Below are 14,747 nucleotides of genomic sequence, written 5' to 3'. Positions count from 1 at the left end.
ATTTGTAAAGATAATAATTCTCGATTTTTGTTTGTTATTTTTTCAAAATCACTACTCCGTGACGTCATACTGCCGCGGTAATCAGGTTTAGGCATACGCACGTTGGTAATAAATAGTTCTGGTATGAAAACCCTTCTATATAATAACTTTATCAATATTTTTTAAACAAAAAGCATAAATGAAAATTTATAGATAAATGCTTTAATTAGGTGGCAAATATTCTTTTTTTTTTTTTTTTGATAACAATTTTCCAATTACTACGCAGCGACCAACTGTTTATGACGGGTCATTAACTAGAACGTTGCAACACCGTGCATGTTCTTTTGTTGTTATAAACCATTAATAGTCCTTAATATTTTTTTAAAGACAAATAAAAAGACAAATAATGGTAAACTGTCGCTTACATCAGAGACATGGATCATGCTTGCGTGATAACTAAGGAAAACTAACTTATTAGTACACCTTAGGAGGCTGTACGCGGAAAACGCTCATTAACCGCTATATCATATAGCTGTTAGTAAATATTTTGCATACACACTAATTAACTTTAACCTGTACATAATCATCGGGGCGCTAGCAGCGCTTATTGTTATACTAACAATAATCGTCATCTTTGTGATTGTGCGCCATAAACGACGTCAGCATTTGAATAGGCAAAGTCTAAAACCCGTATCGGATACCGTGTTGAATATAAACTTAAACAATTTCCAGAACAATGTCAACGGAAAGGTTTCCAACGGCAACGTGTATAATGGCGTGGCCACAGAATATGATGATCACGTCAAAGAAATCAACGGGAAAGGTAACTAATAGTGTATGCCATAAATCCGCTTTTTATTGTGATTAAACTGTCCGCAAATTGCTTTTACAAAGTTTTCTTCAAGTATATTACATAACCTTCTTTGAAAGCACGCATTCGTTGTAATATGTTACATGAAGTTAAAGTTGACCCATTTTATTATATTGTGGGCTAAGTACTGTTTCTAACAAATATATATAAATTTTATATTGAAGCTAACAACTTAAATGTATATTGATACAAAGATTTATTCAAGTCCATTCTTACTTTCTAAAATCTAAATGTTAAATTTTTGTATTGTCATTGTATCAGTTGGATGTGATTATTATACTGTACATTATAAATATATCTTACTTCATTTAGAACAAGCATATCACCTTTCATCTTTGTTTTTGTTGTGCACGAATAAAAACCACTTGGTTTGTAGATTTTTTTAAATATTAATCGCCGCTTTGTATTTCTATAGTTGTCACCCATTTTGTTCTGTAGCAGCACGAACATTTCATGCTTATTGCTTCGTTTCATTGCGTTCATTCATTGCACAGTTTTATTTTGCTTTTTACACTTTTATTTGCATTTCGCTTTCTTTTCTGTTTCCGCACAGCCGTATTGCCAGTAAATGTCAATTCGTTCAACTACGAGGAACTTGACGACTTCAAACCACCTTTAATTGTAGCTTTACCTCCTGTGACGTCACCAGTGACGCCAGTGACGACATCACAACATTCCACATTTAAAGCCAAGCCACAAAATACCAGTATGAATGCTCTGGACAAACCACCAACTTATGATGCTTTATATGCTGCGTCTGACGTCATCAATTCTTGTGTACCCAACATTCCAAGCCTTCAGGGCGTCAGCGGAAATAATGTTTATGCTGTACCTAACTCGGACATCCTGGTTAGCAGCGTAGACTGTACCCTTGTCGAATTTCCACGGAGGAATCTTCGATTTGTAGAAGTTCTTGGTGAAGGGGAGTTTGGCGAGGTAGGCATATAATTTGTTATCTAATGACTGTACAGTAAAGCCTGAATGATCAATACATTTAAAACATGTCCTATTACATGTATATACTTGTAGTATGCAACTGTATGTCTACAACTCACAGAAAGTTCTCAATCGTGGAAATAACTTTACAATAATATTAGACACTAAAATACAAAGTTAGTTGTAATTCAATAAAACAAAAAAGCAAGTGAGAGAAATGTCAAACAGTGTGTTTTTTTAATCACATGACTTATATCAAATTCATTAATAGTTCAATTTAGTATTATTTCTCTGGTTAGGTCTTTGTCTAGGATTCGTGTTCACTTAAATGTGTATCTTGCATGACATCGACTTCCCCAAATATAAACATATAGGCAACCCAACATAATCATGACATGTTATTTGTTTTATATAATACATAAACTTTGTTCTTGTTTGCAATGTTATTGTTTTTGATTTTTTCCCATATTTTGTAACTATTTTCAGGTACACCTATGCGAGGCATTTGGTCTGCAGGACTCGTTTGGTGGAGAGTATATGATGACAAGACGAAAATCGGGCCCGGTACTGGTGTCCGTGAAGATCTTAAGAAAGACAGCAGACGACCGAGCCAGGTGTGCAAAGTACTGAAACTTTACTAACACTCTTGCTGTACTTCCGGTTTTAAATCTTACCCATCTTAATTTCATCTTCTATTCGAACTGGCCCTTTTTTCTTGAACCACACACGCTATTGTTTCCGCAAAAACGTCACAAAGCGGGAAACAGTCGTTTGCAAATGATTCCATGTACATGTACATGTATAATAAAACGAGCAGCAGACACTGCGATGCTTGACAGAGGACAGTTAAAGCTGATCTAACCGTGACATAGACAAGATTGTAAATTTTAAATGTAGCAGACGACAATCTGATCAAGTTGCTATATTTGACTTAAGGGTTCGGTGTTTTCTTTTGAACATACTTGTTGAAATGTTTGATATGAAAAATGGCAAATGGATTTGTTTTAATTCATTTGACCAAGTTTTCTTTCTTTTATTTTGGTCAAATCATCGGTGGATAAATATTTCTTTTATCTGCTACAACCTTATTTTTATGGGAAACTTTAAATGTTTCTGTCAAGGCTGTGTTATAAATTTGAGGATTTACGGAAATATTTTTCTTAAAAGGAAAAAAGAAACTCCCAGCAATAAGACTTTCCTGTCTAGTCGAAAGTAAGTTATCAGGATTTTGTCCATTTAGTTTTTTATGTTTCTGAAAGCTGCTGTATTTAACTGTCTCACTTGATATATCGATATACATGTATATTATGATAGTGTACGAGTGAATTATGGTTTGATATCAGCTACTTAAAAATATCGCCTGTTACTAATTACAAGGATATAATATAATTCACATCCCGTAAATAAAAAGGAATATACAACAACAGTAGTTATCGGTGATAACTGTCTGGTTTTATACAATTTTTGTATTAAGGACTTCTCGCACCATGACCATTCAATCCCTAAAATGGCCTCTCATAAACTGTCCATCCATATTTGGATCGTAATACCTTTAACACATATAAAACCATATTGGGAACATAATACCTTAAACGTTTGACCGTTCATAAAACGACCACTCTAAATAAACAAATAAAATGTACACCCATTTTATCAACGTAATACATTGTATTTAAAATGTCCGCGTGATATATTTCATTATTTTTGTCCACTCATGGAAGGTTTATTTCTTCTGAACATTTCCCCTATACTGAATATCTTAATAAACAATCTCCTCGACTCCTCGATGTGAAACTCTCTCTTTCATATTCTTTTTCTCGTTCTACATAATATATTACATTTTGTTTTTGTTATACCAATTTTTAATCAAAGGGACAAAACTTACTGGTGTATACATTTGTATGTATATATTAATGGCTTGCTTCGATAAGCGATTCTATATTTAAATCTAGACACACATTTAATACGAAAATATTGATTTGTTATTGTAGGTCGGACTTCCACCGGGAGATGAAAGTCATGTCGATGCTGAAGGACCCAAATATTGTTCGAGTTTTAGGGGTCTGCACGACGGAGGAACCCATGTGTATGATTGTAGAGTATATGAAATACGGTGATCTGAACCAATTCTTACTTGACCACTTGCCAGAAACTCACATACAAACGCCAAATGCCAAAATATTGAGGTGAGATATTGATGTATTATTTCATCAACTCGTGTCCGCCAATTCTATTTAGTTAATTCATCAATTTATAGTCGTATAAAGCAGCAGCCGACATGTTGGATACGTCTGGTGATCAACAAAGTGAGACATTCACGCTATAATAATTGTTTTGTAATATCAGTCTTTTTCCATTACATTCAATATAAATGATAACATGTTGCAGTCTCCCTGTTTTATAAGCTATTTTTAAATGGATAATCTGTTTATGACGTCTGATGTAGCAGACGAGACTGATTCCAGCTTCATTCTCTCTCTTACATCAGCATATTCTAGGTAGACTGATTCCACATCAGCATATTCTAGGTAGACTGATTCCAGCTTCTTCTTACATCAGCATATTCTAGGTAGACTGATTCCAGCTTTTTATTCTCTCTCTTACATCAGCATATTCTAGGAAGATTGAACCCCTTTTATGTCTTACATCAATCAGTATGTTGTTTTTTTCATAAAAGCTAAATTTTTATTTCATCAAACGACTTAACTGATGTATTTTATTCTGCAATAAGGAAAGGTTTATGTATTCTTAAAACCCGGACCAGAAAGTCAGGTGTTTTAAACTTTTATAAATGGAACCAAAATATATTTAGATTAATCGATACTGCTGGAAGAATATTGGATCAGATTAAGTATTACATAATTATTTTTGTTAAACTGATGAAGTTAAAAACGTGTTTAATGCAAAAAAAATTCTGTGATATAATATGTTAGCCTGTTGTTACTACGGTTGTATTCATGCAGTACGACCAGGCTCTATACTGTTGTCTGAATAATTTTTATTATGACATCTTCAATATTAATAATACATGTATATAATCCTAAGATGGAAGCTGGACACAGTCTATTTAAGATGTTCAGCATGTATAATACTAAATGTATCATTGTTGTTGTCTTTTTTGCAGTTATGGATGTCTTGTTTACATGGCATCACAAATAGCTTCCGGTATGAAATATCTTGAATCCCTGAACATGGTGCACCGGGACCTTGCCACCAGGAATTGTTTGGTGGGTCCATACTGTACCATCAAAATATCGGACTTCGGTATGAGTCGCAGTCTGTACAGTTCGGACTACTACAGAATCGAGGGCCGAGCTGTGCTCCCCATCAGATGGATGGGTTGGGAGTCGATCTTGCTGGTATGCGCAAAAATGCAGCTCCGTTTTTTTTCTATGGAAAACATTGTTAATTTCATGAATGTGTCTTTTTCTCTAATATTCGCTCGCATGTGTTATTTATAAATTGACCTCTCTAAAATATAACACGAGGCATACAGTTTAATGTATTGTTTTTCTGCGAATGAAATAGTAAATGTATGTAACCCTTGTATTTTATAAATAGGCATGGTGACTACTGAATGATTGGATTTATTTTTTTTATTTCTTTTTACAAAATATTTACCCAGTTAAATTGTGTACTCATTTCATTTTATTCCTACCATGTTTGATTAATCAGTCATTCATTTATCATGTATACTAAAAAGGCAATTCCTAAAATGTTACCTTCGGTTTGACATGTTTGACATAATTTTAGATCCTGTTACAGCACCCCTATACATACTCCAGAGTCTAAAAGTATAACTTTTGAATATTACCTTAGCGGACAGCACTTATATGGGCGTATCCCAAACAGTCGTTAGTTAATGAAATCCCGAAATGTTCGCCTGAAGGTAGCATTATAGTGAGGAATACCATTGTCTGCTTCTTTATCAAAAATTACACATTACAAAAATTCAATATTTCGATATTTCTTGCAGGGTAAATTTACCACGAAGAGTGACGTGTGGTCGTTCGCTGTGACATTGTGGGAGATTTTAACGTTTGCACGTGAACAACCGTTCGAAGGCCTCACGGATGAGGAAGTGATCTCTAATGCCGGTCATTATTATAGAAATGATAACGAACATGTGGTCCTTTCCCACCCACCTAATTGCCCTAAAGAAATTTATGACCTAATGTGTGAATGCTGGAATCGACAGGAAAGTGAACGCCCGTCGTTTAGGGAAATAAACATGTTCTTGTGTAGAAAAAACATGGGTTATGACCCCAGGAAGGACAATTTGGATCACGTGAGCTAAAACAGAGCTAAAAATAGATTATTCCAAAAGAGGAAGTAACAAAGAGAATCAATATTGATCTAAAAGAATATTATCATTAATATAATTTGAGATAATTTGGAAGGAAACTAATTTGTTCGTGCTTTTCGGCGTTCTTCTTAGAACGTTGTCTGTTTTAATTTAAACTATTGTGCTATAAAATAAGTGAACGTGCTTGATATTTGCACGCATATATGGTTGCTTCAAACTACAAACAATATGTCGTCTGTCAACTTCTGTATGTATTGGAAATGGCGGGAAATTTAGAGTTATCAGAGAACTTCGAGAGGTTGTAGATAATAAATGAAATATAACGCACAGATGGACGCTTATGTGAAATACAATGTACAATAATCATGTGACATTTATATGAATTTTAATTGGTTGTGCTAGTGAGTGATGTCACACTGTGAATATATTTTGTGATGAGCATTGAAGTAAAATTATTGCTACTTCTGCTATATTTTATTGTTATATATATTAGATATTTGAAGAAAATAGCATAAAAATAAAACCAGTACCGTACGTCAATATCAAAAGTAAAATATAAGAAGTTACGAAAATTATATGTTATAATATATATAAATTTTGACTAAAGAAAATTATGTAGATTTTCATTGGTGTTTTTATCAATCGGAAGTAGAACTATCTTAGAAAATAGTAAATGTTGTCTGCTTTTATCTTGATCTTTCCTGATAATTTTGGTTCTTTACTTTTTCAGCTGGATTTAATGTACATAGTAAACAGTTTATTTATTGTTTGTAAATAAAAACAGATTTTGAATTGTTAGATAATAAACAATTCTGATAGGCAAATGAATATATATTTCTATAAATACGATTTAAATATGATAAGTTTTCCTTCTCTATATATAATAAATGAACTGATAATATTATTAAAACGATAATTGTAATGTCTTTTTTCGATCTTATTTTTATTTACTTTGGTTTTTCATTTTCATATAACATGCACTGCAATCGGAGAAAATCGAATATAAACGGGTCACATTAAGATTGGGTTAAACAGGGTTTGTCATATATATGTTCTGTGTTTTGTTTTCATCATGTCATAAAAAGTTCCTTTTTTAAACAATAACAAGTTTGTCCTTTTGCGCAATAATCCAACGAATATTTTATTTCTATGTACAACTATAAAATGTAAGATAAATATATGCTTTATTTATTCATTCCTTGGTAATTATTAAAAAGAAGATATGGTTAAAAGAATATTTTGTGTCATACTGTTTTATCAAGTCAAATTGTTTCAAAATGATTTAATTGGGAAGAAGCATTAAAACGGCTAATGATAGAAGGTTAGTTATATGTACGGGCATGAAGGTACAAAAAAAGCCATAATGTTTCAAACTTTACGTTTTCTTGTCCAGTCACGTGACAATGATTGTACATGTGACATTAACTTACGAATTGTATAAGACGTTAAACAAACGTATTTATGTATAGAATCTAGTTTATATGATATACATTTAGGTAAAATTATCTTGTATAAATATTGAACATTGAATGTTGTAATTTATTCCCAATTCCTTTATTAGATTCTACATTTTAATAAAAAAATGATAGATATTTTCAGAACAAGTAGTTTATGTAGTGAATGACATACTTTAGGTCTATGTGTATAAACAACAAAAATCGGCAGAAAAAAATCCTTAAGTTTTGAGTAAGTTGTAAATATAATAAATTTAACATGCTATGTATAGTATATGCTTTGTATAGTAGATTGTAAAGTATTTGGAACCATCGTTTTAGTGATAGAAAATGTGATAATTTAAAACTTTTTTCCAAAGGAAAGCTTGGACTGTCTAGCGTTTATAAATTATCACATATTATAACCGTAGTTAATTTGTTTAATGGATTAACGGATAATTTACAACAACGTTAATTATTATCATAAATAAATGGCAAGTATTATTATCAACAACGTTAATTATTGTCATAAATAAATGGCAAGCATTATTATCACCAACGTTAATTATTGTCATAAATAAATGGCAAGCATTATTCTAGTAAAATTTTGAACACGTATATGCACGGTGCTAAGAAACAACTGTTAACACGTTATTATGACGTCATACGAGACGTCAGTAAACCAAACCACACCAAGGAAACTTCGCTAAATGCATTCAAACATGCTACAATAAAGTAAAGTTTTTTCTTTGAGAATGTACTTCAGAAAGATCAATACTCTCTTGTGTTATTGTAAGATAGTACACGGTTTAACATTCAGTTACTTTATATATATAATTGTGCATTACCAAAAACTCTAACCGTGCAATATTATAATGTCAATGCACTCAAGTAAATACATCTACATTTTATATCAGTGATTATACAATGAGGACATTTTTATATTCTTGTTACAAAAATGTAATACGTAAAATAGACTTGTTGTTTTGTAACATTTGCACTATTTTTTGTTAAAGTTTAAATACATCATATTTGCGTCATTGTGGATTTCATAAAGCAGTCTAATTCAACCAACTTTATAAACATTATCATTTTCAATTGTGTACTAATCCGTATTTTGTATTCAATTTTGATGGAGTGTTGTTTTTTTCTCACTGAAATGGAATAGTTTGAACATATTGTCTTCTGGTATAGTTCAAACACATTTATCAAATTCACAGACTGTAAAAAGCCAACCAGACCAATATAATTGCACGATGTTGATTTACTAGTACACAGTCTAAGGATTGTTTATCTTTTTCTTCTTGTTCCACAAGTCTGGTATTTTCTTGTAACAATTATCACACAAAATGTTCCGCGTTCTTTACAATTCTATCTCTCTCTTAGCTTTGATTTCTTACGTGACGAATTACAAGTGTTATTCTTATAGTTATATTCTACACTGGGCAGACACATTTTTCTCTCTGGTGTCAAGCCAGTAATTTTCTTTGAGAAACAAGAATTATTATATATGCATAGATATTTCCTATGTGAAGAAGATTTAGACAGAACAATTGGCCAAAACACTGACCGCATATTATTTGCCAGACAAAGTATAATTGTGAAGATAGAAAAATATAATGTAGTAAATGACGTGGTTAGAAAAACGATTCCAAGTTTTTGTGGAATAACGTCTGGCGCCTACATTTGCGCCAAAAGTAATCATTTTGTATAATGTATCATTATGTAAAATTATCCTTGTATAAATATTAGATTGTTAGACTTAAGTCGTTTAACATTTATCCTAAACTTTGTCTTCTAAAGGTTTCTTCAGGTAACAAAATATATTAAGCCGATAGACTAATATTGTAGATAACAGATTCTCATATTTCTATATGAGCTCAAAATAACAAAACACAATGTTGATATAAATGTAATTAAATTCAGTGAGAGAACGTTTGCTAAACTTGACTGCTTTTACCAGATTCAAAGTTTGAAATTTAAATTCAGGTATGAATATCAGAAGGAACTTTTAGAAGGAAAGGTAAGCTGTTACAATGATATGTCGATGTCAGTTGAGTCTTTGTTCTTTTGAGTAGTAGTTTCAAACTTAAAGATGTATTTTCCAAAGCCATAGATCTAGTAATCTCAAAATTTACTTTTATGTGAAAATCAATGTTGTTATTTTGTAGTGACGTCACATATGTGACGATTTCTCTCCGGAAGTAGCGTTAATACAAAATGGCGTTCTCTGTTCCGGGAGTGACCTGTAGATATTTATTTCACGAGGTTGTGACATACCAATAACTATCGAATATTGTGCATGCCAGTTCCAATGATGTAAGAGCGCCTTAGATCCAAAGGAAACAGACAACCATTGCTTTAGCTTCACTTTTACTCTATAAAATCAATAACATGTTTGAAGACTGAGGTCGACACGAGATAAGTCATTTTCTAATTTGCTTGAACTTGCCAAAGAAATTCCGATGGATCTATTGCGCATGCGTAAATGTTACTTGAATGAATGTCTGCATTGTGCATTTGCCATCCCAGTGAATTCCTGAAAACTGTGTTTTTATTGTAAATTCCGATTTCTTTTAGTAGTTTTTTTTTTGTTTTAGGTTAGATTCTGCAACGACAATCTGCAGATTTTGCCATCAGAAATATAATTTTTAAAATCTTTAATTGTTTAAGCGTTCAGTGTCATTTGTTGTAAATTATGATTAAAATAGAAAATAGATTTTTCCCCAAAGGTCACAAAACGTATGGTTTACCTTTGTTGTTTGTGTTACGTTATCTCCAGATGATTGTTTAGAATATTCATCATTTTCCATAAAAAGGAACGGCTTTTGTCATAATTTAATATTACACTTTTCTAAAAATATCTTTTTATATCTACAAGAATAGTTTCCGTTTTAATAAGGATGACTTTATATCTTTGACTAGCTTACAAAAAAGGATGGTTTTATTAATATACAGTTTATTTTGAAATAAAAAAGAATACTCAATTTTAAATGAAATGTGGAAAAGGTAATACTGGAAGATGGACACATGAAAGTTATGTTTTATAGAAAGTGATTAGATAATAGTATTACATTGTGTAGGTAGAAATACATCTTGGTTGTTTCTATGTGAACATCTGACACTGGTGTAAGTATCACGACTTGCATTGTCAAAATTGACCATTTTATTTTGACCTTTAGTTACTTTTTATGTTGATAAATTATATCTTGGCTAAGTGCCAAAATACCATATAATTTTACTCATTATTTCATTATTTTATCATACACTTATTTGATTTTATACAAGGAAGTAAGTTGTCACCTATTTTCGCGACTCTTTTATTGTTCAACACATTCTTTTCCTTTCTTTACATTTTTACTCTTTTTTAAATTCAAATAGTACAATAGCCTTATTTAAATTATAGGACTGATAATAAAGTTGAGGTTTTACACGAGTGTTTGGTGTTGACATTTGGTTGTTGTTAATTTCAAGTTGTTATAAGCTGTTAGAGGTTTATTCTTTGACGCACTTGGTCTGTCTGTTTGTATTGAAGATTTATAAGTTTTCCCTGGACAACAAATGTCCTTTATTTAGTATGTGTGTCAGTAAACACTGGCAATTATTTTCTAAATAAAAATGTTAAAATATTAAACAATTTGTTTGTAATATTTAATCTTGATACAGAGTGTTCTTTGCCAATGCTATTAAGAAAGTGTTGCCTGCTTAGCAGGTTTGACTTTTGACAGGTGTCAGTATTTGTCGTCATAACCTATGACTGCCCGACAAAGTTTTGTCTTAGTAATAGAAAGAGCATCGAAAGATGAGGCTATCTGATTTGTACGAGTGTTTTGGTGTTCTTTCTCTTTTGTATCATAGTCAAAAATAAAAACACGCTCCCTGTTGTCACAATATGAAATCCCAGAAAAAGTAATCAAAACAATCATCTAAATATGATATTTCTGTCGCTTTCCCTGTCTCTGTCGTCACAATCTGTAAACAGCAAACAAAATGAACCAATCAATGGGCATGCTCTGGAGTGCCGGTAACTAATACCTGCACTCCAGTTAACGCACTGTGCGTGTATATGTATGCGATTTAACCCTGCGACATTTTCAACAGAAAGGTCCCCAAGTTATGATACAATTGAACTATACGCTGAACACTTTCCCGTATGAGAAATACATACCTTTACTTGGAGATTTTACGCCGCTTGAAAAGATATGTTACACTAAAATGTTCCATGGCAACCATCTGTAGCTGTCTGGAATTGAATATTAGGATTGCGTCGCCAAAACCAATGTTTTGGGGTTGGTTGTTCCTACAACTACAATCCGAGAAAAGCTGAATCAAAAGCCTGCACTATTTTCAATTTGGTCGTATTGGGCGTCCTTTAGATTTTCGTTTGATCTACATTTTAAAGTGCTGGTGACAAAAGTATACTGTGACTTACCTTTGAAATCATCTCCAATTACAGATACCTCGTGCACTTAAGTCGATTGACAGAAAACCGCAACTAGATTAAAAAATACGACAATGTTTGTATTACAATAACAGTTTAATGTTAATTTCATTTTATGTTCTATAGTTCCCCAGCTGCCCTTTAAACAAAAGTAAACATCGTTATACAACTGGAGGTTTTGTAACAAACAATTCCATCAGATGCAAATATAGGTAAAATGATTTTGTCGCAGCTGCGCTAAAAAGATTAATGCATACACAAGCGTTTATCCTGACTAGCATTGGTGAAACGGTTAAACAAATAGTCCAAACAATCTTTTGTACACCACTAACGTATCGCTTTCAAATACAACATAAACATTGACATAGACGCTGCAATGATGGTATTTTAAAAACACAATTGATTCTAATTATATAAGTACATTTATGTAATCTATACTTGTCTCTGGTTAAAATTTGACCGAAATATCACCTTTGTTATGGATTAAGGCCTGTATTCAAAGACGATATATAATCTCAATCTCGACTCAAACTCAAGAAAGGACGTCAAGTAAAGCTGACTGAGGTGAAGTTACTAAAAATGTGTAACGTGGTAATCGTTTTGTTTACTCAACCTTATCTCTCGTGAGGGAGACATCAAAAGCTGACCAATCGCTTAATGTACCATGTCGTGTAAACGAGTGTATTTAAAAAATGTTAAAATAATTTGTTGATTAATATATAAATGTAATAATTTGATTTACGTCCAATAACAAAAATATGAGGAGAAAATGAAAAGGTGTAATATTGTGTGTGTGTTTTTTCAAGGAGTAATGAATTCCAGAATAGCAAAAGAACAGAAAATATTTTGGAAAACCTGAAAGACAGGATGAAAAAGGAAAGATAAGAAAGAAGTGAAAGACATCTGACAGGCATATTTAACTAAAAAAAAATACATTTCAATAACGTGAATTTTATTTGAAAATAGCAGCAACAACAAAACATAACTATAAATAACTAAACGGAATTTGTTTATAATAACGTAATAACATAAATATTTAAATAGGCCTATATTTAGATACATACAACAAATCATCTGATGATTGGAGTCCAGAATCATCAACGTAAAAATCGGAGGTCACATTGACAAACCAACAACAACTATTTCCATTGATAAAAGGAAAGAAAACGTCTTTAGATGTTCAAGAAATTTCCAACCGGAACTCGTATAAATTCACATCTTTTGGCAGCTTTAAGTTTGTCCCGCGAATACGCTCGTAACAGTATATATAAAATGTGCACCTACTTCGTAAAAAATGACATAAATTTAAAGGGATTATCTCTATCCACAGATATCTGTTTCTCAACATTAATTTCTTCAAATTCAGTCAGTTCCTGTATATTATCCATATAAATGTAAATGGTACTAAAAATAGTGTTCGTAATATAATATATCGGTAGCGTTCAATTGTTAAAAAGAAAGGGGCAGTATTTTTTATAATTTAGATAGTTTTTACATTCTACCCTAAACATTTTTCATTAACTTTTATTGGTTAATCACCATAATAAAAGTCAATATTTTGAAAAATATAGCTTATTCAGCCTAATTTTACAGTAAAATTGAGCATGATGTAACATTAACCATCGTCGTTCACATAAAAGTTCTCATTTATCCTCTCACAATTTAATATAATTATATCTTCCCTACATTTATATAAGATAAACTTTATGTTTTGTTAATTTACTTCGAAACACCTTATAAAATGAAATTCTAGACAATATTCTACTTTGTGTTATTTCAAATTAATTAATTGCAAAAATGACGTTGTATAAAATCTGTTATGACACATCATGTGGTGTAGGTATTTATATGGCACTCCTTTAAACATTTCATAAAATGTCCCTGTCATATTATTTCTGTGTTAAGGTAATGTTTGGTTGCGTGGGTTTTAATTCAATACATGTTAGACAATTCTTCTACGGCAAGACAGAGGAAAATTCCAAATCAATTGTTTTCTTTTGTATACAGAGTAAGTAATGCTTATGTTTTGAAGTGAATAGTGCCCAGTAATCACTGGGTACTTAAATTAAAGTCTTCAGAATTTATTGAAAATATTTGTCTTATTCTTTTAAATGAGGTGCAATTTATTAAATTCTGTGGATTTCGTCATGTTTTCCTTCTTTTGTCTTTTAACCATGATGCTGTGTCTTTCAACAAGTTTTATATTGCTGATATTCGTTTCGAACAAAGTCAACCAAAAAACGATAAAGAAATCAGCGGGAATAAAAGTCAAAAGTAAAATTACTTATGATATATTCACTTTTATCGAGACTTCCAGACTCAGTGAATTATATAGTAATGTAAGTAGTGAACATACATTATGACCAAAAGATGAGTTGGTTTCTTTGTTAGTGTTCTTCTGAATTTTTGACAATGTTATACAATTGTGATTGATCCGCCTAACCGACGGACCAGTACTATTTACCAATTTCTTTTCAACAAACCGACTACTTACCAAAACATGACTTCTTGATCAGTTGTCAGAGACAAATGACGTTTAGACTAAATGTCCGATACCATTTTGCAATGCAGAAATTATGCTTAGTCCGAGGATCGAACCACTGATTCCTGGATAAGTAAATGTCCTCCTTATTTGAACAGTAACTGTATAGCAGTTATGAGAATTTACAAATATCAAATGTGAGCATAATAAATAATCTTTAATGAGTGCACTATTCCAGATATATACGATATATTTTTAGATTAAGTCGTATTCAGTCGTCACTTTGAACAGTATATTGT

At 31.8% G+C, this 14,747-nt stretch overlaps 1 protein-coding gene across 1 annotated transcript; it reads left to right on the top strand.

Moving 5' to 3' along the window:
- The first annotated feature begins 563 nt into the window (after window positions 1-563).
- LOC132720977 (discoidin domain-containing receptor 2-like) lies at window positions 564-6,586 on the top strand. The gene is made up of 6 exons (XM_060705223.1): window positions 564-802; window positions 1,404-1,786; window positions 2,273-2,400; window positions 3,778-3,972; window positions 4,911-5,145; window positions 5,763-6,586. Exons 2-6 carry the CDS (start codon window positions 1,559-1,561, stop codon window positions 6,081-6,083), a joined length of 1,107 nt encoding a protein of 368 aa, XP_060561206.1. The 5' UTR covers window positions 564-802; window positions 1,404-1,558; the 3' UTR covers window positions 6,084-6,586.
- Window positions 6,587-14,747: the final 8,161 nt, after the last annotated feature.

The sequence above is a fragment of the Ruditapes philippinarum genome, unplaced genomic scaffold (genome assembly GCF_026571515.1).
Source record: "Ruditapes philippinarum isolate M1 unplaced genomic scaffold, ASM2657151v2 ctg5701_1_1_1_1, whole genome shotgun sequence".
In the NCBI taxonomy this organism is placed as follows: domain Eukaryota; kingdom Metazoa; phylum Mollusca; class Bivalvia; order Venerida; family Veneridae; genus Ruditapes; species Ruditapes philippinarum.
The sequence above is the reverse complement of the archived record's forward strand: the minus strand, read 5'-3'. Positions and strand labels throughout refer to the sequence as shown.

Excerpts from the sequence above, each read along its gene's own strand:
- LOC132720977 (XM_060705223.1), top strand. The coding sequence starts at position 1,559 with ATGAATGCTCTGGACAAACCACCAACTTATGATGCTTTATATGCTGCG. Across the intron at positions 1,787-2,272 it reads GTGAAGGGGAGTTTGGCGAG|GTACACCTATGCGAGGCATT; the intron begins GTAGGCATATAA and ends AACTATTTTCAG. Across the intron at positions 3,973-4,910 it reads CCAAATGCCAAAATATTGAG|TTATGGATGTCTTGTTTACA; the intron begins GTGAGATATTGA and ends TCTTTTTTGCAG.